Source organism: Neoarius graeffei, chromosome 4 (assembly GCF_027579695.1).
Source record: "Neoarius graeffei isolate fNeoGra1 chromosome 4, fNeoGra1.pri, whole genome shotgun sequence".
In the NCBI taxonomy this organism is placed as follows: Eukaryota; Metazoa; Chordata; class Actinopteri; order Siluriformes; family Ariidae; genus Neoarius; species Neoarius graeffei.
Window position 1 is genome coordinate 79,247,116 of NC_083572.1, and position 26,440 is coordinate 79,273,555.

Here is a 26,440-nt window from a genome sequence, read left to right on the forward strand (position 1 = left end):
CACAGAATGGCCTGATATTTTGTGAGATTTTACAGAAATAAATATGTATCACAATGACCAAATTTCAGAGGGAAGTAAATTTCACCGATTTTATGAAATCGAAAGGCCGTCTCGCTTTAAGACATGAAGTCTCATCTCATCTCATTACCTCTAGCCGCTTTATCCTTCTACAGGGTCGCAGGCAAGCTGGAGCCTATCCCAGCTGACTACAGGCGAAAGGCGGGGTACACCCTGGACAAGTCGCCAGGTCATCACAGGGCTGACAAGACATGAAGTGTCTTTTAATTAATAAAAATAAAGAAAAAACATTTAATTAGAAGGTGCGTCCAAACTTTTGACTGGTACTTTATGCTCATTTTTCACACACACACACACACACACACACACACGAAAAATGTAAATTCAAATAAGTAACTCACTCACTCACCCACCCACACACACACACACACACACACACACACACGAAAAATGTAAATTCAAATAAGTAACTCACTCACTCACCACTTTCCTGTGCAGTCACTCCTCTCCTTACTTCTCCTTCATTTCTGTTCTTGTAATCTCAATGTTCCACATTTCCAAAAGTTTCTAGAGCAAAGCATTTTGAAATCTTCATATCTTCATATCTATGGTCTTTCAGAAATTGTGACATTTGAGATGCCTAGTATCTCTTTGGCTTTGGGTTATTTAAATGAGTCTCACGGGTTATTTAAATGAGTCTCACGTTCTCTCTCTCTCTCTCTCTCTCTCTCTCTCTCTCTCTCTTTTCCCTCTCCTTGTTTCATTTGATATTCTCTCCTTATTTATTCTTCTCACTCTGTTGTTTTCCGTTGTCGCTCTCTCCCTCAGCATATCGGGGTCCAGTTGATGACAATGCTGGTTTGGGTTTGAAATGTGTGTTTCCTTGGCTCTCCTCTCTCCCTGTTTCTATTCCCTGTGCTTTTAGCAGCTTTCCTGGATGTGGCAGATGTCTGCAGCACCAGGGGCCTTTCTGGGGTTTTTCATAATGAAATGAACCAGTCACATAACCATCCTCATGCTGCATCAGCTGAATGTTGGCTTGGTTGGGTTCAGTTAGTTTATGTAGCTGCATGTGTAGACTAGCAACCAGGCTGTCAGAGTCTCAAGACTTAACTTAAATACCCCGATTGCTGCTTATAAACATTTTTATCAGGTTTATGTAAGTCAGTGTTCATGAAGATGGTGAAAATACATTCATCTATTTTTATAATAGATTGGTTGACTAACAATATATCTGGTGCTAAATAAAGAGGAACAGTCATAGATTTTTTTTTACTGTAAAGTGTTATATCATCCCAGAGCTTCTTTAAAAAAAAATCACTCTATTTACCGTACCACCAAAGCTTTTTCATAAGATAAAAGGTGAGAAAAGTGTTCAGTTACATCACTGTGTCCATTTATCAGCATATCGACTGACTCAGAGTAAAGACGATTATTCATTTTGCTGACTCAGTTCATTATTGCCATGGCAATGCTACATTAGTGACTCACAAAAGATGAGAATCCAGTCCTCCACCACGTTGTTCCGGTTAAAGTGGAGGTCTGACATAACATCTGGAATAAAATAAACTATACAGCAAAATATCACCTAAACTCTTAAGAATATTTGACTGTCTGACTGTTCCACTTTTATCAGAGCCTGTTTGCTGGTTTGGCATTTAATGCTGAAGCACATTTGGCTGTGCTTTGTGTATACTGGTGCTGCAGGGCTGTGTTTTCTCCCTTTCCGTCTCTGCCATATTATTTGTTGCTTCTCTTTTTGGGCTTGTCATGCTCAGCAAGAAGACTGTTGCTTTGCAGAGTTTAACTGGTCTCACTCATCCACTCATCTCTTTATGGAAAAATCTATGAAATGTTATTGAACTGTTAGAGAGAAGGAGGGTTTTTTTTCAAGTGTGGAAAAATAAAACCCCAACAATACTTTTAATATAAATAATTTTGAATAGGTCTTGTTTTTAGGTACAAATTCATCTCACTGAAGACTTGGGAGAGCTTTATCACAGATGTGTGTTTGAGTGATAGTACACATCACGTGAATTTGCACTCTGACTGTCTTATGCAACCTGCGGCTTTGGTTATGGTGATACCTCATCCTTAGTTCCTGTCCTTAGCCTGTAGATCAGGGGTCTCATCTCATCTCATGATCTCTAGCTGCTTTATCCTGTTCTACAGGGTCGCAGGCAAGCTGGAGCCTATCCCAGCTGACTACGGGCGAAAGGCAGGGTACACCCTGGACAAGTCGCCAGGTCATCACAGGGCTGATTCGGTTAAAATTTGTAAAGGTCCAGGTACATAAAATGTCTTGTTTACAATGCAAAGGTCCAAATAAACAACTAACATGACTGAATAGTGGCAACATTTAGCTTTTAATGTTTAATCAATAACAATTATTTTATGGCTGTAAATAAGAAAGCAAAAGTGGTTTCGTTTTGTTCTGTCGTAGAGCTTCAGCTTGTCAGATTTTGATTCGTGCCATGGACTGTAACCAGATACTGAAACAGAGAATAAATGGCCACGTCTTTTTTCTATCATCTTTCATCATTTAAATGTCTTAATTGTTGACTTTTTTAAGACAAGCTACATGAACAGTTAGATAATCAGTCCATAGAGGTTCAAGAAAATCAAACATCTATCAAAGTGTGTGAAAACTCATTGAGCTTTGTAGTCAGTCTCTGGTCCGATGAGCTGCCTTCAGCTAAAACAAATCATTTACATAACTGTAATGTGATTGGATAGATCAGGAGAGAGGATTTGTTACAGAAGCTGAGATGGTTCTTGTTTGCAAAATTAAAGTCACTGAACTATGGCCAGTTTTGTGTTGATTGTCTCTGCTATAGTATATTTTTTAAAGTACTTAGTTCAGTTGACTGAAATTCTTTCCTCAGTCCAAATTTAGACCATGGTCTGCCAGTGGCTGGTCTAGAGCAGGGGTTCCCAAACTTTTCCATGCCAAGGCCCCCCAAACAGCATTAGCGTCTGGCCGGGGACCCCCTTTGCAAACCCACAGACAATGCTACAAAATATATAAAGAAACATCAACTTTTAGAATGTTTTCTCTTACTTTTATTCAATATTCAATAATTGTTACATTTGTTTAGCATAAGAATATTATTAACCAACATGTTTTCAACACAAATATTTTCGCACTGAACAATAAACTTTTCAACAAACTGTTGATAAGAACAGCACAAAAGAAATCAAACCACTCTCAATTGTGTGTGTGTGTGTGTGTGTGTCTGGGAGTGACAGACGGTTTACACTAGTGGGAAGGATGGGCTTGGTGGCTTCTACATAGTTTGTCAACCCTGGGCTTAATCTCCGTCAGTGCCATATGCATGTCATTGTCCACATGTAGATGTGCTCTATGTTTGGTTTTGAGTACCTTTAAAGTTGAAAAGCCAGACTCACACAAGTAGGTTGTTGCAAAAGGGAGAAGGCATTTCAATGCCCTGTCAGCCAAGCTGGGATAGTCCTTTCTTACATGTAGCCAGTAGTTCTACAGGGGAAGAGCCTCAAAGTCCATTTTTAAATCCCCTGAGTTTGTCATCTCAATCAGCTCCTCCTGTGACTTTAAGTCCAGACTAGAACCGACACCGGGGGCAAAGGGGTTCCTAACCCAGTTTAAATGTGTGTTTTTGAGGTCAGGGAAATAGTCTTTGAAATATCCTTGGATGTGCTCCAGGTGGGACTGGATCAATGGAGAGACGGAGCCCAAATCATCACATGACAGCAGCTCCTGGTGAAGTAGTGGGAACATTTCTGTAACTCCCTCCTGGAGCTTGTTTGACCACAGCATGATCTTTTTGGAAAAAGCACGCACTTTGTCTTGCACCTGGAGTATGTACGTGTCACGTCCTTGCATGCTTTGATTCAGTACATTTAGATGCTGGAAAATGTCTGACATGTATGCAAGTTTGCGGATCCAGGTTGCATCGGTGAACCGATCTGCCAACTGATGCTTTTCAGATGAGAGGAACTCTGCAACCTCCCTCCACAGCTCATAGACACGGTTCAAAACTGCGCCCCGTGACAGCCAGCGCACGTTCGAGTGAAGCAGCAGCCCCTCAAAACGAGTGCCCATCTCATTACAAAGCAGGGTAAACAGTCTGTGTTTCATGGGATGGGCTTTAATAAAATTCACTACTTGTATAACCTCCTGTAGTACCTGATTCAACTCGTTATCCATCCTTTTTGCGACCAGTGCCTCGCGATGGAGCATGCAGTGTGTGGCCACTACATGCGGGGCCTTCTGCTTAATGAGCGCGGTCACTCCACTGATCTTCCCGGTCATTGCCGCGGCTCTGTCCGAACACACCCCCACACAACGGGTCCAGTCCAATCCGTTAGACTCGATGTAATCATCCAAAACTTGAAAAATGTCTTTCCCAGTAGTTCTTCTTTCAAATGCTTTACAAAATAGTATTTCCTCCACAAATCTTTCCTGTGAAATAAATCTGATGTACACAAGCAGTTGGGCCTCATTGGATAAATCTGTGCTCTCATCCAGCTGAAGTGCGAAGTATTCGCTGGCTCTCACCTGCTCCAACAGCTGAGCAGATACGTCTTGAGCCATGTCACCAATCCGTCGGCTCACGGTGTTATCAGAGAGTGGGACAGCATCGATTTTTTTGGCAGCATCCTCACCAAGCAATTCTTGGACAATGTCTTTGGTGGCTGGTAAAATCAAATCTTCTCCAATTGAGTGAGGTTTTTTAGCACAAGCAATGTGGTACGAGGCTAAAAATGATGCCTTCAGGGCCCGCTCGGGGACAGTAACTTGCTGGGTGAATGCAGCAGATTGCCTGACCAAATGCTCTTCTTTGCGTCTGAAGAAATCTACTGTTTTTTTCGGCATCTGTCGGATGTTTTTGTACCAAGTGACGCTGAAGTTTCGAAGGTTTTAAGCACTCGTTTGACAGGGTCTCCAGACAGAGTAAGCATTTCGGGCAATCATGGCCATTTTTCTGTATGGCTGTAAAGCCATACTTGATGTATGCTGCCTCATATTTTCGGATTTTAGTTGGCCAGGACTTCTTAGTTTTTTTCGCAGCAGTGTCCTCCACAGCAGGGCTGTGTTCCTTGTTCCTTCGGTCTCTTCTTCAAAAACCTGTCCATTTTGCGCTAGCAATACGCTAGTTTGAGGAGCAAAGCAGCTTGATAAATGGCGCAAACCGCAACGTCACAGGCAATCGGAGAGATGAGCATGGCAAACAACGTTTCAATATGATGTATTATTATTAATAATTATATTTTATAATAATGATTAAAAAACTAATTACAATATATTTAATAATAATTATTTTTAAAAATATATATTTTTCGCAATTTTTTGTTATCGTCCCTCCAACTTTCTGAGGCCCCCCTAGCGCCCCCTGGCGGCCCCCACTTTGAAAACCACTGGTCTAGAGGATTAACATGCTAATGGATAGTGAAAAAAATCCAATTCATCATTCTTCTTAAGGTCTACTGAGCCGTGTTTATAAGGGAAGTTTAGACTTTGGATGCTATCGATTCAGTGGCACTGCTAGCACTGCTAGCTGCTTGTCTAGTCTGTTTAACTGATTTATTTTTTGTTTAGATGGAAATTGTGGTCCAGAACGTTGTTGTAAATTACCAATTGTCTGTTTTCATGGTTTCTACCATGCAGACATTGTTTGTGCACATTATATAGTGTGTAGAAGGGTGTTTGAGGGGGTGGATGAGAGAAAGAAAGGCACTATTTTTTGTCTTTTACTGAATGCGCCTCACATAAATGCGCCTCACATAATTTAATGCGCCTCACATAAACCTAACCAAATTCCCATCCTTATATACAGATTGCAGAATTCCAAGCCTTTTCTTCAAAAGCTTACTTTTCTCACTAGGTATGAGACTAATTCTAGATTTTCTGGTGTAACTGCTGTCTTTAATAGCTGACAGAATGCTCGCTCCTTGTTTCCATAGCAGCACTCTGAGAACTGAGAGCCCTTATTATGCAGCAGGTCACTCTGACATTATCCTCACAGTCATTTACTCTATTATATTCTGCGATCACACTAATAGAACGTCAGATATTGTGCAAAAACATGCAGTAATTATTCAGTATGCTAATGTGTGGTTTAGACACATGGTACTCATCCCATTAGGACTGAAAGGTGGGGATGAGACGATGCTTCTCACACATGAGATACATACAGTAAATGCTCGCTCACAGCTCTAATGCAACCACTTCTGCTCTTGTGTTGGATATGGATTTTACTCAGAGTGTAATGGAGCTAGTAATGGGGTTTTATTAGAGCTAGTTGAGCACCTAATGACAGTCACTAGCTTTTAGAAGCAACACGAACCCCATATTAGAAGATATAGCACATCCAGGAGGGGTATTGTTGAAGAATATGAGGCTTACTGTAAGGGAACAGGAAATATTTCTCCATGACTGGAATAACACACAGAAAGGGAACATAGAATATAGTATGACTGAATAATCTGCACATATGTTTATATAGTGAGGGAATATGAATTGGTGTCCCAATTGCAGTGCTTTGGCTGAAGCTTAATAGGTCACACTACACTTAGCACAGCAGGTGGACATTTGCTGCTTTATGCTTGTGCTGCTTTTTCTTTTCTTTTGGAGCCTTGACTGTAGAATCTGTCTGTTCTCCCTCTTTTGATGTTACATTCTGGTTCCTCGACTCACATGTACCGGCCATTTGATATTTGGACAAACTCATTTTAAGCTATATATATATTTCTCTCTGTCCTCTTTTTCTACTTTTCCTTCTCTGGACTTTCCCTTTTCTGTCTGCTTCTCTCTCCATATCTCTCTGACTCCCATCCCTCACTTTCCCCCCACCCCACCCGGCAACCCTCCCCCTACCTACAGACTTTTCTGATTACAAGAACAATAACAATACTGGCCAAGCTGTCAATGAAAGGGGTGATCTCTCCGCAGTGACCAATGCCATGACAGGGATGAGTCCTTCCCCCTCCCTCTCCGCCCTGTCCAGTCGTGCTGGATCCATTAGCAGCCTGCATGACCGCATCATGTTCAGCCCTGGGAGTGAAGAGGCCATTGAGAGGCTCAAGGTGACTTCTTTGATTACAAGAACAATAACAATACTGGCCAACCTGGTCAGTATACCTGTATATACCCATGAAGTATTACAAATTAGGACCCAAAAAGAAATTCAGTTATAAGTCCTGATAGTTTCTGTACCTCATTATACCCTCAAATAGGTCACATGCTCTGAAGTGCTATCCCATACTTAACAAAACATTACCCAGTATTTCCACAAATACTCTGAATACATTTATCCTTATTTTTGATCTCTCTAAAGCTCAGTTGCATGTCTAATGTTCTGGTATGACATAACATTACTGAGTATTTGACTTGAAATCTCTCATGGTGCCAATCAATAGGAAACAGAGAAAATCATTGCTGAGCTCAATGAAACATGGGAAGAGAAGCTTCGCCGTACCGAGGCCATCAGGATGGAAAGGTCAGTTCTTTAGGTTACATCATCCATTTTCCAGATTTAGATTTAAATTCCTAATAAGTAAGCCAGAGGAAAAGCTAATGGCAAAGAAAAACTCCCTAAAATGACGAGAAACCTTGAGAAGTGCCAGACTCAAAAGAGAACTCATCTCCAAATACTGTGATTATAAAACATTACTCTTCTATACCAGTATAATAGACAAGCAGTACTGTGTTCAGATGAGCACAGAACCATTTTTATATACAAATCTACAGTATCCAGGTGAGATTATCCACTGAAGCAAAGGTGAGTCTTGGGCATAAGGTGTTTTTGTGAAGTGCAGTCTTTAGGGTATCTAAGTGGGACCATCCACAACAGTGTCACATGTGCAGAAAGTTCCAAGCTTGCAAGCAGATCCATATTGTCATCTGTAGACCCTGTAGACTGTCTTGTGAAATATAACTGCACTTACTGTTCTTCAGAGAGGCCTTGCTTGCTGAGATGGGTGTAGCCATGAGGGAAGATGGAGGCACTGTTGGCGTCTTTTCACCTAAAAAGGTATAAAGAGTCACATGACATCAATGTCATGCTTTAATATCATACACATATGGATATTCACTATAACACAGTACGTTACTGATTTATACATTGGAGTCACCAAATGACTGCATTCCCATTCATCCTTTTGAAGCCAGCAGAAAAGAGAAAACCTCAGGCCATCTTTATAGACTCTGTTGGCTTGTTCTCCCCCAATGAGGTTGGTTATAGAGTGCTATGGAAAGGCTGTGACTGATTCTTGAGTGTTCATTTCTCCTGCAACTATCCTAGTGTTCCACTTTCCTTACTGCAGAATCACATGATATTTAGATACTTATATGCCTAATTTAATTGAGAGTAACATTCATGCTAGTGTATTAATGGTAAAGTGATTGTAATAGTTTTAAAATTACTGAGATCTTTGTCTAAATGTAGCCTTGTATGATCTTTCAAAATTTCTTGGTTATGTCTGGGGTTGGACATCTCAGTCTTTTTGCATGCACCTTTTCCTGTGTGTTGTTAACAGTGTTGGGTTTTTACTGAGGGAAAATAATCCACAACTGATTACAAATTATGTGTATAAAAATTTCATTTGATTCCTTTGCAAATACTTTGGGATAGCCTCTGATATAACTCATTTATTTAGTTTTATGAGATGAAAAGAAAGGAACAAGGCAACACCTTATATATGCCGTTACTGTTCAGCTTAGCATTTTGATATGTAAGTGATTCACATTATTATTATTATTATTATTATTATTTAGGTTACTTGTAAGAACCTCAATTTAACAAAAGAACCATGTAGTTAAACAAATCTACCTTTAACGCATTGGTGTTTAGCATCTTGCATTGTAAATTAAGTGTTTTTTTTTAGTAATTGAATAGTTTCACCAGCTGTCCTGACCTCAGCTACTGTATCTAGTGATAGCTATATGCTTAGCTAATAGTCCCATAGCTGTCTGCTATTAATAGTGTGATTAGTTGACTAGATCTAGTGCTACACAAAAACCAAACACAACAACTGACATTTTCTCAGTTGTAGTAACAGCTGTTATGTAGTTTATGGACACAATTAGTAAAATACACATAAATAGACTGTAATACTGTCTGAACATTAGAAATTTATTCTACTTCAGTTATAAAGGGTCTTACTACTGGCTCAATAAAAAAAATCCTTGAATTGAGAGATTTTTTTCGTAATATTTCAGACTCCTCATTTGGTGAACTTGAATGAAGATCCTCTGATGTCTGAGTGTCTCCTTTACTACATTAAAGATGGAATCACCAGGTTGGTCTAATGTTCATGATTTTTTCCTGCATTTTGTAACATCATTTATGTGTTAACTAACACATGCTGTCTGAACTCCTTTTTATTTGACTATAATGCAACTTAAACCCTCTCATGCTGTGTCCGTACTCTGTTGTTCTGTGTTTGCTCAGGGTGGGAAGAGAGGATGCAATGACAAGGCAGGACATTGTCCTTAGTGGACATTTCATCAAGGATGAGCACTGTATTTTTACGAGCAGTGCAGGACCTATGGGAGAAGGTGAAGAATGCTTACTCATGCACTCAAACATCCAAATCATGTTTTACATACTCTGTGTCTATTGTACATTGAAATGTGTATTACTGTGATTAAATGCTGCCATGTGTGCATATAATGTAAACCAAACAAACTCAAAGGGATTCTTTTCACTTTATCTGCTAATAAGTGAATACAAAACATGGTGAAATGTATTGTAGTTTATTGCCAGAAGTTGAGATGTACAATATCAATTATGAAGTCAGTTATGAACTGAAGAAATGGATCACCCAAGAGTGATTAACTGAACATATACTGTAATGATATAGCCCATCCATCCATCCGTTATCTGTAGCCGCTGATCGCAGGCAAGCTGGAGCCTATCCCAGCCAACTATGGATGAGAGGCAGGGTACACCCTGGACAAGTTGCCAGGTCATTGCAGGGCTAACACATAGAGACAAACAACCATTCACACTCACATTCACACCTACAGTCAATTTTAAGCCACCAATTAACCTAACCTGCATGTCTTTGGACTGTGAGGGAAACCGGAGCACCTGGAGGAAACCCACGCAGACACAGGGAGAACATGTAAACTCCACACAGAAAGGCCCCCATCAGCCACTGAGCTCGAACCCAAGACCTTCTTGCTGTGAGGCGACAGTGCTAACCACTACACCACCGTGCCGCCCTAATGATATAGCCAAATAAGCCAAATACTTCGCCTAATCTAACAAGCCAATGTAGCTAGCTAGTATTTACTGGGGAACTTTGTTTGTTAACTTAGTTAAGGATCAGCTCATGTCAGTTACTCCATTTTACTCCCAATTTAAATGAAACTATTACATGATGATTTGTCAGTGAAATGTATCACACATAATATGCTGTATTGCTGTAGGAAAAACTTGATTATGTGTATATGTATGTCGACATTGCTCCCATATACAATCATTCATTTTATGTCATGGAGCAATATGGCAACCAAGAACTGTATGATGTCATCAGCTATCAAAGTCTCTAATGTCCATATAGTTACTCCATAGAGTTACTCAAGCATCAGGAAATGAACCAAAGACCCCACAATGTTATTATGTCCTGTGTGCAATACTTCCTCAGGCAACATAAAATATTTTTTTTCTTGTAAAAAAAAAATCACATTTATTATAGCATAACTGTGCTTTTACCAACAGTCATTCTGGAGCCGTGCGAAGGGGCTGAGACTTACGTCAATGGGAAGAAAGTAATAGAGCCCACTGTCCTCAGATCAGGTGTGTCTTCATGCTGTACTTCTTTAAACTTTGTTTGCTTTCTAAAGTGATGCAACACAAGATGGTCGTTTTACCATGACAGTTTTACTTTACTTGCTTTATTATTTAGAGAAACCGGCTGCCTGGGGTTATTTCAATGAATCAAAGTGATTTCTTTGTGCCTTTTAAACTGCTTAGTTCAGCCATGTAATTAGGTAATGACATTAAAGTTAAAATGCCTCCAGAGGAAGGTGATTTCCTCAAACCATTTATTTTCCAAGTTTAATTGAATATCATTATAATATAAAGAAGTGTATAGTGAAATGTATCAGTATAGTCTTGTGTCTAGACATAGATACACACTAACAAGATCAAAACAAATTACACATGTATAACATGTAATATGCATTGTCATCATGTGACACAAGATTACAGAAGGCTCGATTGCTGCTCATGCATGCTAATATAATTACAAAACAAGGTTCTGCAGTTCAACAAGTGGCAGGATCGTAATGGTTTGGCTTTACAGGGAACCGTATTATCATGGGAAAGAGCCACGTGTTCCGCTTCAACCACCCGGAGCAGGCAAGACAGGAGCGGGAAAGGACTCCGTGTGCTGAGACTCCAGCTGAACCTGTGGACTGGGCCTTTGCTCAGAGAGAGTTGCTAGAGAAACAGGGTATTGACATGAAACAAGAAATGGACCAGAGGTAGGAGACAGCAAGAAGGGGGTGGGGTAAGAGGGAAGGAGAGATGATTAATTATTAATGCTGCATCTGTGCATTTATTCCTGTGTGTGGTTAGACTTCAGGAGCTGGAGGACCAGTACCGCAAAGAGAGGGAGGAGGCCAATAATCTTCTGGAGCAACAGAGACTAGTGAGAAAGATATATCACTGACATTTAATAGAATAAACATTGACAAAGATATAAATATGCCCTTCAAATTCAACTCAAACATAATGGAAAATCTGTATCTTAGAAATACATGGAACACACACACATACACACACACTAAATATTTACTACCTTTTCAGGATTATGAAAGCAAGTTGGAGGCCTTGCAGAAGCAGGTTGATCGTTATTATCCTGAAGCAGCAGAGGAAGAGGATGAACCTGAGGAGGAAGGTGGGCTCTAACCTTAATTTTTAGCCAAGAATCACATACACACTTACACTATAAGGTCAAAAGTATGAGGACACCTGACCAGTCACACTCATATGTGCTTGTTGAACATCCCAGTCCAGATTTAGTCCTCTTTTGCTGTTATAATAGCCTCCACTCTTCTGAAAAGGCTTTTAAATAGATTTTAGAGTGTTGCTGTGGGGATTTGCCTATTCAGCCAGAAGAGCATTAATGAGGTCAGGTGCTGATGTTGGGCGAAAAGGCCTGGCATGTATTTTGCATTAGAATTTATCCCAAAGGTATTCAGTGGTGATGAGGTCTGGGCTCTGTGTTGGACACTTAGTGTCTTCCACTCCAAATGTGGCACACTGTGTCTTTATGGATTTCGCTTTGTGCACAGGGGTATTGTCATGCTGGCACAGGTTTGGGTGACTTTGGTCCATTGAAGAGAAATCTTAATGCTACAGTATGCCAAGACATTGTAGACAATTATGAGCTTCTTGGCAACAGGCCCACATAGAGTATGGGTGTGATGGTCAGGTATCCAGATACTTTTGGCCATATAGTGTATCATTGTTTTACTGTGTCAATAGCAGATAGTCAGTATTTTTTATAACCATAATTATCTCGTCTCGTCTTGTCTCGTCTTCTTCCACTTATCCGGGGCCGGGTCGCGGAGGCAGCAGTCTGAGCATGGAAGCCCAAACTTCCCTTTCCCCAGACACCTCGGCCAGCTCCTCAGGAAGAACACCGAGGCGTTCCCAGGCCAGCCGAAAGACATAGTCCCTCCAGCGTGTCCTGGGTCTTCCCCGGGGCCTCCTCCCGGAGGGACATGCCTGGAACACCTCCCCAAGGAGGTGTCCAGGAGGCATCCAAAAGAGATGCCCGAGCCACCTCAGCTGATTCCTCTTGATGTGGACGAGCAGCAGCTCTACTCCGAGCTCCTCCCGAGTGACTGTGCTTCTCACCCTATCTCTAATGGAGCGCCTAGCCACCCTGCGAAGGAAACTCATTTTGGGCACTTGTATCTGCGATCTTGTTCTTTCAGTCATTACCCAAAGCTCATGACCATAGGTGAGAGTCGGAACGTAGATCGACCGGTAAATCGAGAGCTTCGCCTTTTGGCTCAGCTCCTTCTTCACCACGACGGACCGGTAAAGTGACCGCATCACTGTGGAGGCCGCACCAATCCGCCTGTCAATCTCACGCTCTATCCTTCCCTCACTCCTGAACAAGATCCCGAGATACTTAAACTCCTCCACTTGAGGCAGGACTTCTCCACCAACCTGGAGAGGGCAAGCCACCCTTTTCCGGTCGAGAACCATGGCCTCGGACTTGGAGGTGCTGATTCTCATCCTAGCCGCTTCACACTCGACTGCAAACCACCCCAGTGCATGCTGAAGGTCCTGGTTTGAAGAAGTCAACAGGACAACATCATCTGCAAAAAGCAGAGATGAAATCCTGTGGTTCCCAAACAGGATTCCTTCCGGCCCCTGGCTGCGCCTAGAAATTCTGTCCATAAAGATTATGAACAGAACCGGTGACAAAGGGCAGCCCTGCCGGAGTCCAACATGCACTGGGAACAGGTCTGACTTACTGCCGGCAATGTGAACCAGACTCCTGCTCCGTTCGTGCAGGGACCGGACAGCCCTTAGCAAAGAGCCCCGAACCCCATACTCCCGAAGCACCCCCCATAAAATACCATGAGGGACACAGTCGAATGCCTTCTCCAGATCCACAAAGCACATGTGGACTGGTTGGGCAAACTCCCATGAACCCTCAAGCACCCTATGAAGGGTATAGAGCTGGTCCGGTATTCCACAACCAGGATGAAAACCGCATTGTTCCTCCTGGATCCGAGGTTCAACTATTGGCCGAATTCTCCTCTCCAGTACCCTGGAGTAAACCTTTCCTGGGAGGCTGAGAAGTGTGATTCCCCTATAATTGGAGCACACTCTCCGGTCCCCTTTCTTAAAAAGAGGGACCACCATCCCAGTCTGCCACTCCAGAGGCACTGTCCCCGACCGCCACACGATGTTGCAGAGGTGTGTCAGCCAAGACAGCCCCACAACATCCAGAGACTTGAGATACTCGGGGCGGATCTCATCCACCCCCGGTGCCTTGCCACCGAGGAGCTTGCTAACCACCTCAGTGACTTCAGCTTGGGTAAGTCCACCTCTGAGTCATCAGCCTCCGAACTCCTCCCAGTTCCGAGTTTTTGCCTCCGCAACTGCCTGAGCTGTGGCACGCCTGGCCTGTCGATACCTGTCAGCTGCCTCAGGAGTCCCGGAGGCCAACATGGCCCGATAGGACTCCTTCTTCAGCTTGACAGCATCCCTTACTTCCGGTGTCCACCACCGGGTTCGGGGATTGCCGCCACGACAGGCACCGGAGACCTTGCGGCCACAGCTCCAAACAGCCGCGTCGACAATGGAGGCAGAGAACATGGTCCACTCAGACTCAATGTCCCCCTCCTCCCTCGGGGGAAGCTGGGAGAAGCTCTCCCGGAGGTGGGAGTTAAAGACCTCCCCGACAGAGTGCTCGGCCAGACGTTCCCAGCAGACCCTCACCATACGTTTGGGCCTGCCAGGTCTGTCTGGCTTCCTCCTCCGCCAGCGGATCCAACTCACCACCAGGTGGTGATCAGTTGACAGCTCAGCCCCTCTCTTCACTCGAGTGTCCAAGATGTAGGGCCGGAGATCCGATGAAACGACAACAAAGTCGATCATTGACCTCCGACCTAAGGTTTCCTGGTGCCACGTGCACTTATGGACACCCCTATGCTCGAACATGGTGTTCGTTATGGACAAACCGTGACTAGCACAGAAGTCCAATAACAAAACACCACTCGGGTTCAGATCGGGGAGGCCGTTCCTCCCAATCACGCCCCTCCAGGTATCACTGTCATCGCCCACGTGAGCGTTGAAGTCCAGTAGAACAATGGAGTCCCCAGTCTGAGCACCTCTCAGTACCCCTCCCAGAGACTCCAAGAAGGACGGATACTCTATACTGCTATTCATCCCGTAGGCACAAACAACAGCAAGAGCCCTCTCCCCGAGCTGAAGATGCAGAGAGGCGACCCTCTCGTTCACTGGGGTAAACTCCAACACATGGCGGCTGAACTGGGGAGCTATAAGCAAGCCCACACCAGCCCACCGCCATTCACCATGGGCGACTCCAGAGAAGTGGAGAGTCCAGCCCCTCTCGAGGAGCTGGGTTCTGGAGCCCAAGCTGTGCGTGGAGGTGAGCCCGACTATCTCTAGCCGGTACCTCTCAACCTCCCGCACAAGCTCAGGCTCTTTCCCCCCCAGCGAAGTGACATTCCATGTCCCAACAGCTAGCCGTTGTGTTCAGGGATCAGGTCGTCGAGGCCCCTGCCTTCGACTGCTGCCCAATCCACACTGCACCAATCATACAATTATATATATAATTATATGTTATATAATTGTTAGATACGTATTACATGTTTGTCATGCCTTTCCACTCTGAAACTTTATTATCAACAGTGCAATGGACTGAGAGGGAGACCGAGCTGGCGATGTGGGCTTTCAGAAAGTGGAGGTGTTACCAGTTTACCTCTCTCAGAGACCTTCTCTGGGGCAATGCCATCTTCCTCAAAGAGGCCAATGCAATTAGTGTGGAGCTCAAGAAGAAGGTGGGAGCTTTATTTTCAGTCATGTATGGTTAATGATGTTAATAATATTCATAACTAACAATAATATGTTTAAAGTAAGTGGCTATAGTGAAAGTATGTAAAAATGTCAGTTCTTTCTTGCAAGGAGTTTTGCAGCAAATCAATGGCTTAATGACACATAAATACTCGATCATGCCTTCATAGAAATTAATTTATATTATAAATAAGGTCTTCAGTCACCCAGGGTATTACATTATCTGGCAGAGGTAATTCAGAGTAAATATAGTGGCTTCATCAGTATTGTATATGCATCATATTTCTGCCATGCGCTGTCTTTTTTTTTAATCATGATTTGGTTAGAATATTTATATAAATATTGTGATGTCTGCTCACAGGTGCAGTTTCAGTTTGTGTTGCTGACTGACACGCTGTACTCTCCACTTCCTCCTGACTTACTGCCTTCTGATGTGAGTAAAGGGCGTGAGAAAAGCCCATTTCCCCGCACCATCGTGGCTGTGGAGGTGCAGGACCAGAAAAATGGAGCTACACATTACTGGACCCTGGAGAAGCTCAGGTATATGCCATGACATTTCACATGACCAACATTAATGTACCACGAAGTGGTATACCGTTACATGTTGAACGTGAAGAAATGATAATGTGTGTAATGATGCTCCCTGCAGGCAGCGTTTGGACCTGATGAGGGAGATGTATGACCGAGCTGCAGAGGTTCCCAGTGGTGCCGCAGAGGAGTGTGACAATGTGCTGACGGGAGGAGACCCTTTCTACGATCGTTTCCCTTGGTTCCGCCTGGTTGGAAGGTGAGTAGTCAGATGGTGCAGATGTGTTGTGAAGCATGCAGCGTATGTACATCTCAGCCCCAGTCCCAGGCATGCACCACACATCTCTGTGTTCTTTTCTGATGTGACACATTGATTTACTTGTGAAAAATTTGAATTAATAATGTGTTGAGGAAAAACACAGAAATGTGCAGCTTGGAGCCCCCAGGAATTTTGAGAAACACTGTCATCATGCAGCAGCACAAATTACTCCTGTATCAAGTCAGATCAGAAAATATGGAATATATATTTAGTAAAAAAGGTTCTCTGTCCCGTTATAATTAAGCAGCTTATTATAGTTATCCTACATGCATGGAAGTATTGTAATATGAGTTACAAGATCCTTATGGAACCTTGCATTATTATTAAAATTGATGCGTTATCATGGCCAGTGATAAAGTGATCATAGCACTCTTTATACTGCAGAATATGTGTTTTACGATTAAGAGTCAGGCTTCTAGCACTTCCAGCAGTATATTGTATATACCTCTTCACCCTACTAAGATTTCTTTTCAGTATTATCTCACTCCTTCAACTGTTGTCTTTTTATTCAGTTACTCATCATAACATATACGGTATTTCTGAGTAACTACCAGAAATTATTCAGTCACTACAGTTAACCTAATGAGAAAAATATGTAATTATGAGATTGAGGAATGTCAAGTCTGGATCTGCCAACAGCTCCTAGGCGTTTAAATGGTTAAAAATTTGACCGAGTGACAGAAAGCATCTTCTTTAACGCTCTCCTTACTGAAGAGTTATAAAAAGCTCACTAAGAGGAAGATAAAACAATGGTGTTTTGCAAGGTGTGCTATTGGTAACCCTGTAAGAATAAAATATGTTCAAGGCTACTCGAAAACCGAGCAACTGAATCAGGTGACCCTTACCGGTACATGAACATGAACTAACAGGGTTACCATACTAACTGGGCTCCCATGTCTTTGGCTACACCAGCAACCTCCTATTCACCTCATGCCTTAGTGAGCAAGCGAAAGACCCCATCGCCTCCCCGACCCTCTCTGACCCCACCGAGACCACTGAACCCACCGAGCTCATCCAGTCACGGCACTGCGGGGGGCTCGGGGCAGAGTTGGAGGACTGCACAGATGAGCTCTTGTCGGATGACCTGTGTTCTGAGCTTGGCGACGAAGATGATGATGACGTTTATAAGGATGACGAGAAGGGGCTTTGCAGAAACTCCTGCGAGGCGGAGGATCCATTTTATGAGCGCACCCCTTTGTTCAGTGTAGTGGGAAGGTTGGTGAGGTTTCAGGAGCATGCTGGGAAAGGAAACTAGCTCTTTCACACTGAGACACAGGACAACTGTTTTCTTGTACAGATATTCAACATCACCTGTACATGCAAACAGACCACTGTAACACATACACAATCAAGGAAAGTTATTATACCACAGTGCTTTTGAATCGCAAATCCGATTGCTTAGAATCTCATCTCATCATCTCATTATCTCTAGCCGCTTTATCCTGTTCTACAGGGTCGCAGGCAAGCTGGAGCCTATCCCAGCTGACTACGGGCAAAAGGCGGGGTACACCCTGGACAAGTCGCCAGGTAATCACAGGGCTGACACATAGACACAGACAACCATTTACACTCACATTCACACCTACGGTCAATTTAGAGTCACCAGTTAACCTAACCTGCATGTCTTTTGGACTGTGGGGGAAACCGGAGCACCCGGAGGAAACCCACGCGGACACGGGGAGAACACGCAAACTCCGCACAGAAAGGCCCTCGCCGGCCATGGGGCTCGAACCCGGACCTTCTTGCTGTGAGGCGACAGCGCTAACCACTACACCACCGTGCCGCCCTGCTTAGAATCTGATTGCTTTCATTTTCTATAACAGCATGACTCAGAAAATAGTGGTATAAGTTGTACATGCTGTGGTATAAAAGGAATAAATCACTTTGAGACATGCTGTAATTGGAAAATAATCAGCTTCAGGTTTGTATTGGCATTAAACCACCAGATTGTTGATTATTTTTCCATAACAGTATGCCCTGTCATGTTTTAATTCCTACATAATACGCATCCCAGTATTATACAAACGCATAACTCATAGCTCATATACATTCACCATCTGCTTTATTAGGAAAATCTGTACAACTGTAGATTCATGCAGTTATCTAATCAGCCAATCATGTTGTAGCAGCGCAATGCAAAAAATCATGCAGATACTGGTCAAGAACTTTAGGTAACATTCACATCAAACATCAGAATGAATAAGAAATGTGATCTCTGTGACTTTGATCGTGGCATGTTGTTGGTATTCACCTCATGGGAAGATGGGAATTCACCACGTGGGAAGCCATGGCCTAATGGTTAGAGAAGCAGCTTTGGGACCAAAAGATCACTGGTTCGATTCCCTGGACCAGCAGGAGTGGCTGAAGTGCCCTTGAGCAAGGCACCCAACCCCCAACTGCTCCCCAGGCTGCTCTGGGTATGTTGTATGTCACTCTAGATAAGAGTGTTTGCTAAATGCCTGTAATGTAATGGTATGAGATTTTTGAAATACTGGTTTGAGTATTTCAGAAACTGCTGATCTCCTGAGATTTTCACACACATGCCTTGTTGATAAGAGAGGTTTGAGGAAAATGGCCAGATTGGTTCAAGCTGCCGGAAAGGATATAGTAACTCAAGTAAACTAAGTCTATTAAGGTCCAGACATTTAGAACTTTAGTAGAGCCAGTTCTTCTGGATGCCTCAGAAACCTGGACCCTAACTACCAAGCTTGAGAGTCATCTTGATGGATGCTATACAAATCTGTTAAGAAGAGCACAGAACATCAGCTGGAGGGACCATGCCACTCTTGGCCAAATCTGTGCAGGATTATCCCGAGTATCCCAGAAGCTTAAGCAAAAGCGTCTACAGTTTGCTGGCCATTGCCATTGTGCCACAGGCAAAGTGATCTCCTCTCTCCTTCTATGGTGCCCTTCTGGCAAAGTTGTATCCAGAAAGTTAACATACCCAGACACCATTGCCAGAGACTCGGGCATCATTATTGAAGACCTGGGTTCAGCGATGCAGGACTGCTGTGTCTGGAGAGAGTTAATCATGGGAATCTCACCCACCCCCGTGGTCGAAGGATGATGAACTCAAGTAATCACTCCTTACAACCATGGTGATCAGAAAAGCATCTCAGCATACACAAAAAACATTGAACATTGAGGTGAGCTACAACAGCGGAAGACCACATCAGGTTCCACGCCTGTCAGTCAAGGACAAGAATCTGAGGCTGTCATGAGTACAGACTCACCCCAACTAGACAGTTGAAGATAAAAAAAATCACTTGGTCTTTTTCCAGTCTTGAACTGCCCAGTTTTGGTGAGTCTGTGCCCTTGATAACCACTGATTTCTGTTCTTGACTGACAGAAATGGAACCTGATGTAATCTTCTGCTATTGGAGCCCATCTACCTCAAATTTTGACGTGTTTTGTGTTCTGAGATGCTTTTCATGCTTTTCTGCTCACCACAGTTGTAAAGAGTGATTATTTGAGTTACTATGGACTTCAAGTTTTTGAAATACTCAAACCAGTCTATCTGGCACCAGCAACCATGCCACGGTCAAAGTCACAGAGATCACATTTTTCCACATTCTGATGTTTGATGTGAGCATTAACTGAAGCTCGCAACCTGTATCTGTATGATTTTTGCATTGTGCTGCAAATGACGTCAAATGATTATAAAGTAACAATTAGTATTTGTGTTATTTTGTACACTCTCCGGTCACTTTAACAATAACACTCATACACCAATCATGTGATGACATGATTGGTGTACGAGTGTTATTGTTAAAGTGACCGGAGAGTGTACAAAATGACACAAATACTAATTGTTACTTTATAATCATAGCAATAGATTGCACTGGTGATATGTGACAGCTGGTGCTTTCATTTAGCTGGTACTAAATCAACTTGGAAAAGATCTTCCAAAACGGAGTAAGGCAGGATGACATAATCGCACAGGAAGAGAATAATGTAATAATTTTACAGGAAGAGAATTATATTACTGTTTTAGCTCCTATCCAACGATACAAATCCCCAGTAGCCTAGAGCTGTATGAGTTTCATTGAAATCACTTTTTTTTTTCATTTTGAACTTGGTAGACATTTGGGGGCTTTAAACCTGTCTTCTGTCACTTCCATATATTTTGACTTTCATCTAAACTATATAATTGCATAGCTTGGGCATCCATTTTGAGCAGATTTCAGATAAATCTGGAACGGATTCCTTCTCAGGTAATATTGTGTTTATAAAGGATTGGTAAACCCTAAAGATCAGCTGTGCATGGAATTGCTTTGGATGAATTAAGTGCTTCATGCTAAATTCTGCACAGCAGCACCTAATGATCCTTCATAGGTCCATTTTGCTAGTCAGTGTTAATCTCTTTCATAAATATATCAGATTGATTGCCTCACAGAGAAACAAACAAGCTCAGATTTTCCCATACATGGCATGGATTTCCGAAGAATGAGATCAAATAAAACATCCAGTCACTTGATAACTGCTTTCGGTAATATGGCCTTAATTCAGGATGTCTCCCATATCTCAAGATGAAAGAGCTGGTTTCTAGAACAGCTGTCTCTTCAAGGCATGCCACAGCATTTATTTCAATTTGTTCTTTTTGTGAGGTTGGACACACAAACCTTGGATTACCGGATTGGCTCACGCTCATTTCTTTTCGTTTTTGAGATCAGCTGCACTTGTCACGTCACACATCTGTGAAAGTCAGAGTATTGCTTCTTATTGTTCATATCTGGATGTCACACTAATCTCAAGGCTGGCAGTGTTTGTTTCAACTGAGCAATGCTTGGTATTTTTGATTTGCCTTCTTCATCTTTGAGTCAATTTTTGTGTATTTTTTTATTTTGTCCAGAGTCAGAGCATGCCTTTTTGCCTTTGCTGAGCACTTCTTTATGTTCAGAGCATGCCTTCTTTGTACCTCACCAATCTTGCCTTTGCTGACCACTCCTTTCCCCTTAAATGTCTACCCTCCATGGGATGATGGGAAACTCAATTTTGATCACGCATACACCACAATAATATATAGTGTAGTTTTGAATGTAAAAAGTGAACATTATGTGTTTAAATATAAGGAACCATGGTGGTATCGTTAAATGAGTTTACCTAAACATAACCTTGAAGGTGGCAAGCAGTAGTACCGAAGAAACCAAAATCTGGTTTTCAACCACATGTGTAATATTAAAGATTGATATGAATTTAAGAACATTGAAATGTTTTCAGCACATGTTGTTCACTATTAAGTCTATCCCCATAAAATCCAGACTCATTTACTGTTGTTTTGATCTGCCTTGAATTTTGGTTTGGCATTATAGTGATTTAATAGCGATTTATAGAGATCATTGCTGAGTTTTAGGTAGCTGGCTTACAGTTAACGAATCTTCACTTCCAGTCTATGAAGATTAAAAGCCCTGATTACTTTCCTAAGAAGCATCATACATATAAGAAGTTTCAAATTTGTGCACTCACTTGCAGACCAATGCTTAGTACATTTATGTCTATTATGACCAATATGGTATGAAGAGCTTAATGGTATTCCTAGCCCATGCTCCTTAAACCCACCAAAGGATTTAAACCTTTAAAAATGGCATACATGCTTGTTTCAGATAGCATGATTGAACATTTCCACTGAGGGGCAGTCATGTCAAGGGTCACTGCAGTCCCCGCTTATTTGGTTGCTTTGCAGCTCTGTGTTGTGTTTGTCCATTGTATCAAAATGTCCATCTCCGGTCACAAAATGCATTTCTTGTTTACTCCCCTCATCTCTTTTTCCCTCCAGGGCCTTTGTGTATCTAAGCAATCTGCTGTATCCTGTGCCCCTGGTACATCGGGTAGCTATTGTCAGCGAGAAGGGAGAGGTCAAGGGTTTTCTGCGTGTAGCAGTGCAGGCAATATCAGGTAAGATTGGGACCTTAAATTTTAATTTATAAAAAGTAAAATAATAAAAAAAGAGGTGCCACAGGTTTAATAGCACAACAATAGTAGTGAGGATAACGAGATGGTACAGCAAGATGTTTCTCTTGAGATTTTGTACTAAGTATGGCCCAACATCATTTTTTTGTGAGTGATGATAAGGATGTGTAGGCCTCAATTTGGTCAATCTAAAGGACAGGGTATGTGTGACTTCATGAAGAAGTGAAGTGAAGGCTCTCTGGTTTTTCCTCCAGCTGATGAGGAGGCACCCGACTATGGCTCAGGTGTGAGGCAGTCTGGAACGGCCAAGATCTCCTTCGAGGACCAGCAGTTTGAGAAGGTAAAACTACTCCTAATAAAGTGAGTAACCATTGTGATCATTGTGTTCTCTTAGAACGGTCAGTTTTAGAGGTAGGATTTGAAGTTCAGGTATGAAGTTCTGGAACTGACTGGATGGAATTCATCACAATTAAGTGAGAAATAATTTATTACCAGGTTTAGTAAATACATTAGCCCAAACATGTCACTGATCTCTGTCACTCCAGGACTGTATTTGAGCCTCTGACAGAGATTCTTTTCGATACTTTAGGAAGAGATGCTGATCTCAGTTTCATGGAGACCAACAGAAATGCATGCTTTTGCTCTTTTCTGGCTAAGAGCCTACCCGGAGACCATAAAGTACTGATTACATGGCCATGGGGTTATCTGAGATATAGATTGTGAACCTTTGACTTGACCCATTTTCCACCAATTTTGCAATACATTATTAAACCATATACACTATATGTGTGTGTGTTAAGGAGAAAATAAACAAGTTTCTCTCTCTCTCTCTCTCTCTCAGTTCCAATCAGAGTCCTGCCCAGCTGGTCTCTCCCGCACTGGACTTTCCCAGGAGGAACTGCGAATCGTGGAGGGTGAGGGACAGAATGCAGAGATGGTGCCATCTGCTGATGAGGTCAACAACAACACTTGCGCAGGTAATGAATGGAGTAGCCAGCATGAAGAAGCCAAGAAGCTGTAAAGTTAAAAGCAGTTTGAACGCATGCCAATTTCAGGAAATCATATCTTTAACATGGGATATATTGTATAAACTACCAGACAAATGACTTCAGTGACTTTAAATACTTTAAAATGTGAAAATTTAGCCAAGGTATATGTATACATGAAGTGAAAAGAAGAAATGTTAGAAAAGACTTTATTTTCATGACAATCTACATATAATCTAATTGGAAAGGGCCAGAAACACACCACATATTTATGTTTTACAGTTATTACAAGCCCTGTGAGTCTTTTATCTATAGGCTTAAAAGGTTTATACTTTTCAAGTGTGCCTACCTTTAATGAAGCAATCATTTAGAGTCCCATTATTATTATACACAAAGATTCAGCTTCCTGGATAGACTTTCTATTGTGTATTGCTTTGTTTGGTCTGTGGTAATAACAGTGATTAAACTCTAATAAAACATAAGAGACTGACTGGTATGTAGTGATTTCACTGGTTAATAAGTAGGTTTTATATACCCTTCTGAAATCCTGTTCATATTATACTGCATGTAAATGTACATCAGCTTCCTCATTCTTTTTATGTCTTCTTAGCTGACCCAGAAGATCTGGACAGCACCATGAAAGATGGTGTTCTGGATGGCGCTTTGGACCACCTGAAGATTGGAGAGCTCTTTACATTCAGAGTCACCGTGCTCCAGGCATCCAGCATCTCCGCCGAGTATGCAGACATCTTCTGCCAGTTTAAGTATGTCCATCTATTCTCTCAAACAGAGCAACTCTATCTTTACTCTATCTTAAGGCCCAGTCCCACAATACCGATAACTATGACTATAACTGCAACTATAACGATAACTATAAACAAATCGGTCCCCTGCAATTTATGTGGTTGGTGGTCACACCAGATCGATAATGATACCTACAGCCGAGGCCTGGGTTTATCGGTATCAGTGAGATTGCTTCTGGAGCGATTTTTCCAGGCCTGGACCTGATCCCATTAAACATCTGACCAGGTAATTGTTTACATGTGACATTGTCTGAGCACGTGTTATTTTCCCAGGCATCTTTGTACATCCTTGTTGCATCATGAGGTCATGGACTATAGATTCACCGAAAATAAAAAATATAATACAAAGCACGGATCTTTTATTCACAGATATGTGATTTTACATCAAATATCAATAGTAAATTAATAAAGTAAACATATAAATGCAGGTAAAATATTTTAATTATGAACTTTGGCAGTTCAAACATTTAATTGTTTTAGACTTCTTAATATTTTATCCGTGATACATCATCCGTATGAAATCGGTAACCAGTCTGTTACTGAAAAGTTCGTGACCAATCTGTAAATTATTAGCATCCGTGATGCATCCGTATTAAAATCCATAACCACTCCGTATTTTGTATCCTTTTTTATTATATTTCTGAAGTCTGTGACCTATCTGTATTTTGTCAACTACTGGAGTATGTACATGGGTTGTTTTGTTTTGAAGTCCAAGCTGTACAGTATGACGCGGAATAATTAGATTAGATTAGATTAGATTAGATTAGATTAGATTAGATTAGATTAGATTAGATTAGATAAAACTTTATTGATCCCTTTGGGCAGGTTCCCTCAGGGAAATTAAGATTCCAGCAGCATCATTACAGATAAACAGAGAAAAGAAATAGAGAAAACTTCTACATAAATTAAAATAAATTAAGTATTTGCATATACAAATATACCGGTAAAAAGAATAAGATATGGGGAAGAGAGGAAGGGGAGGGGGGGAAGGAGAGTGAAAAAAAGGTGGGGAGAAGGGGGGGAGCAGCGGCAGGAGAGATATTGCACTTTATATTGCACATTATATTGTACATTGTCTGGTATTGCTTATTGTTAGGCTAGGCTACTGCTCCTTCCCATCCTCTGTCCTCCTGTTACCCCTCCTCCCCCCAGAGAGGAGTTGTACAGTCTGATGGCGTGAGGGACAAAGGAGTTTTTAAGTCTGTTCGTCCTGCACTTGGGAAGGAGCATTCTGTCACTGAACAGGCTCCTCTGGTTGCTGATGACGGTGTGCAGAGGGTGACTGGCATCGTCCATGATGTTCAATAGTTTGTCCATAGACCTCTTCTCTGCCACCGTCACCAGAGAGTCCAGCTTCATGCCGACCACAGAGCCGGCCTGCCTGATCAGTTTGTCCAGCTTGGATTTGTCCTTCTTGGATGTGCTGCCCCCCCAGCACACCACGGTGTAAAACAGGACACTGGCGACCACAGACTGATAGAACATCCACAGGAGTTTCCTTCAGATGTTAAAGGATCGCAGCCTCCTAAGGAAGTATAGCCTGCTCTGTCCCTTCCTGTATAAGTGTTTGGTGTTGCAAGTCCAGTCCAGCTAGCTGTCCAGCCACAGCCCGAGGTACTTGTAGGAATCCACAGCCTCCACCTTGACTCCCTCGATCAGAACTGGTCGTGACCTTGGTCTGGACCTCCCAAAATCAATGACCAGCTCCTTGGTCTTCAAGGCGTTGAGCTGCAGATGGTTCCTGTTGCACCACACAGCAAAGTCCCTCACCAGGCTCCTATACTCCTCCTCTCTGTCGTCACTGATACACCCAACGATGGCTGTGTCATCGGCAAACTTCTGAATGTGACACAGCTCCGTGTTGTAGCAGAAGTCCATGGTGTACAGGGTGAAGAGAAGAGGGGCCAGCGCCGTGCCCTGGGGTGCTCCGGTGCTGCTAATCACAGTGTCAGACGTGATGTCCTTCAGCCTGACGTACTACGACCTGTCAGTGAGGTAGCTGGAGATCCTGGTGACCAGGCAGGGGTCCACTCGCATCCTATTCAGTTTGTCCTGAAGCAATAGGGGCTGGATGGTGTTGAAGGCACTCGAGAAGTCCAAGAAGAGGATTCTCACTGTGCCATTTCCCTTATCCAGATGCGAGTGGGCTCAGTGTAGCAGGTAGAGGATGGCGTCTTCCACACTGACACCTGCCCGGTACGCAAACTACAGACAGTCCTGGGCATGTTGTACCTGGGGTCTGAGGAGGCTGAGAAAGAGCCACTCCAATGTCTTCATCAGATGTGAAGTGAGTGCCACCGGTCGGAAATCGTTCAGCTCTCT

The 26,440-nt window shown here is 42.5% G+C and overlaps 1 protein-coding gene across 1 annotated transcript in view; it reads left to right on the plus strand.

Annotated features, from left to right (window-relative positions):
• Nucleotides 1–26,440, plus strand: part of kif1aa (kinesin family member 1Aa) — a 114,028-nt gene that overhangs the window by 37,052 nt on the left and 50,536 nt on the right. Inside the window, exons 13-28 of the mRNA XM_060919789.1 lie at nucleotides 6,950–7,083; nucleotides 7,417–7,496; nucleotides 7,955–8,030; nucleotides 9,218–9,297; nucleotides 9,450–9,556; nucleotides 10,725–10,802; nucleotides 11,311–11,491; nucleotides 11,586–11,658; nucleotides 11,817–11,907; nucleotides 15,411–15,559; nucleotides 15,934–16,112; nucleotides 16,222–16,359; nucleotides 22,196–22,314; nucleotides 22,584–22,669; nucleotides 23,171–23,306; nucleotides 23,926–24,079. Of these exons, the coding sequence (XP_060775772.1) occupies nucleotides 6,950–7,083; nucleotides 7,417–7,496; nucleotides 7,955–8,030; nucleotides 9,218–9,297; nucleotides 9,450–9,556; nucleotides 10,725–10,802; nucleotides 11,311–11,491; nucleotides 11,586–11,658; nucleotides 11,817–11,907; nucleotides 15,411–15,559; nucleotides 15,934–16,112; nucleotides 16,222–16,359; nucleotides 22,196–22,314; nucleotides 22,584–22,669; nucleotides 23,171–23,306; nucleotides 23,926–24,079 (1,861 nt within the window). The remainder of the gene's footprint in view (nucleotides 1–6,949; nucleotides 7,084–7,416; nucleotides 7,497–7,954; nucleotides 8,031–9,217; nucleotides 9,298–9,449; nucleotides 9,557–10,724; nucleotides 10,803–11,310; nucleotides 11,492–11,585; nucleotides 11,659–11,816; nucleotides 11,908–15,410; nucleotides 15,560–15,933; nucleotides 16,113–16,221; nucleotides 16,360–22,195; nucleotides 22,315–22,583; nucleotides 22,670–23,170; nucleotides 23,307–23,925; nucleotides 24,080–26,440) is intronic.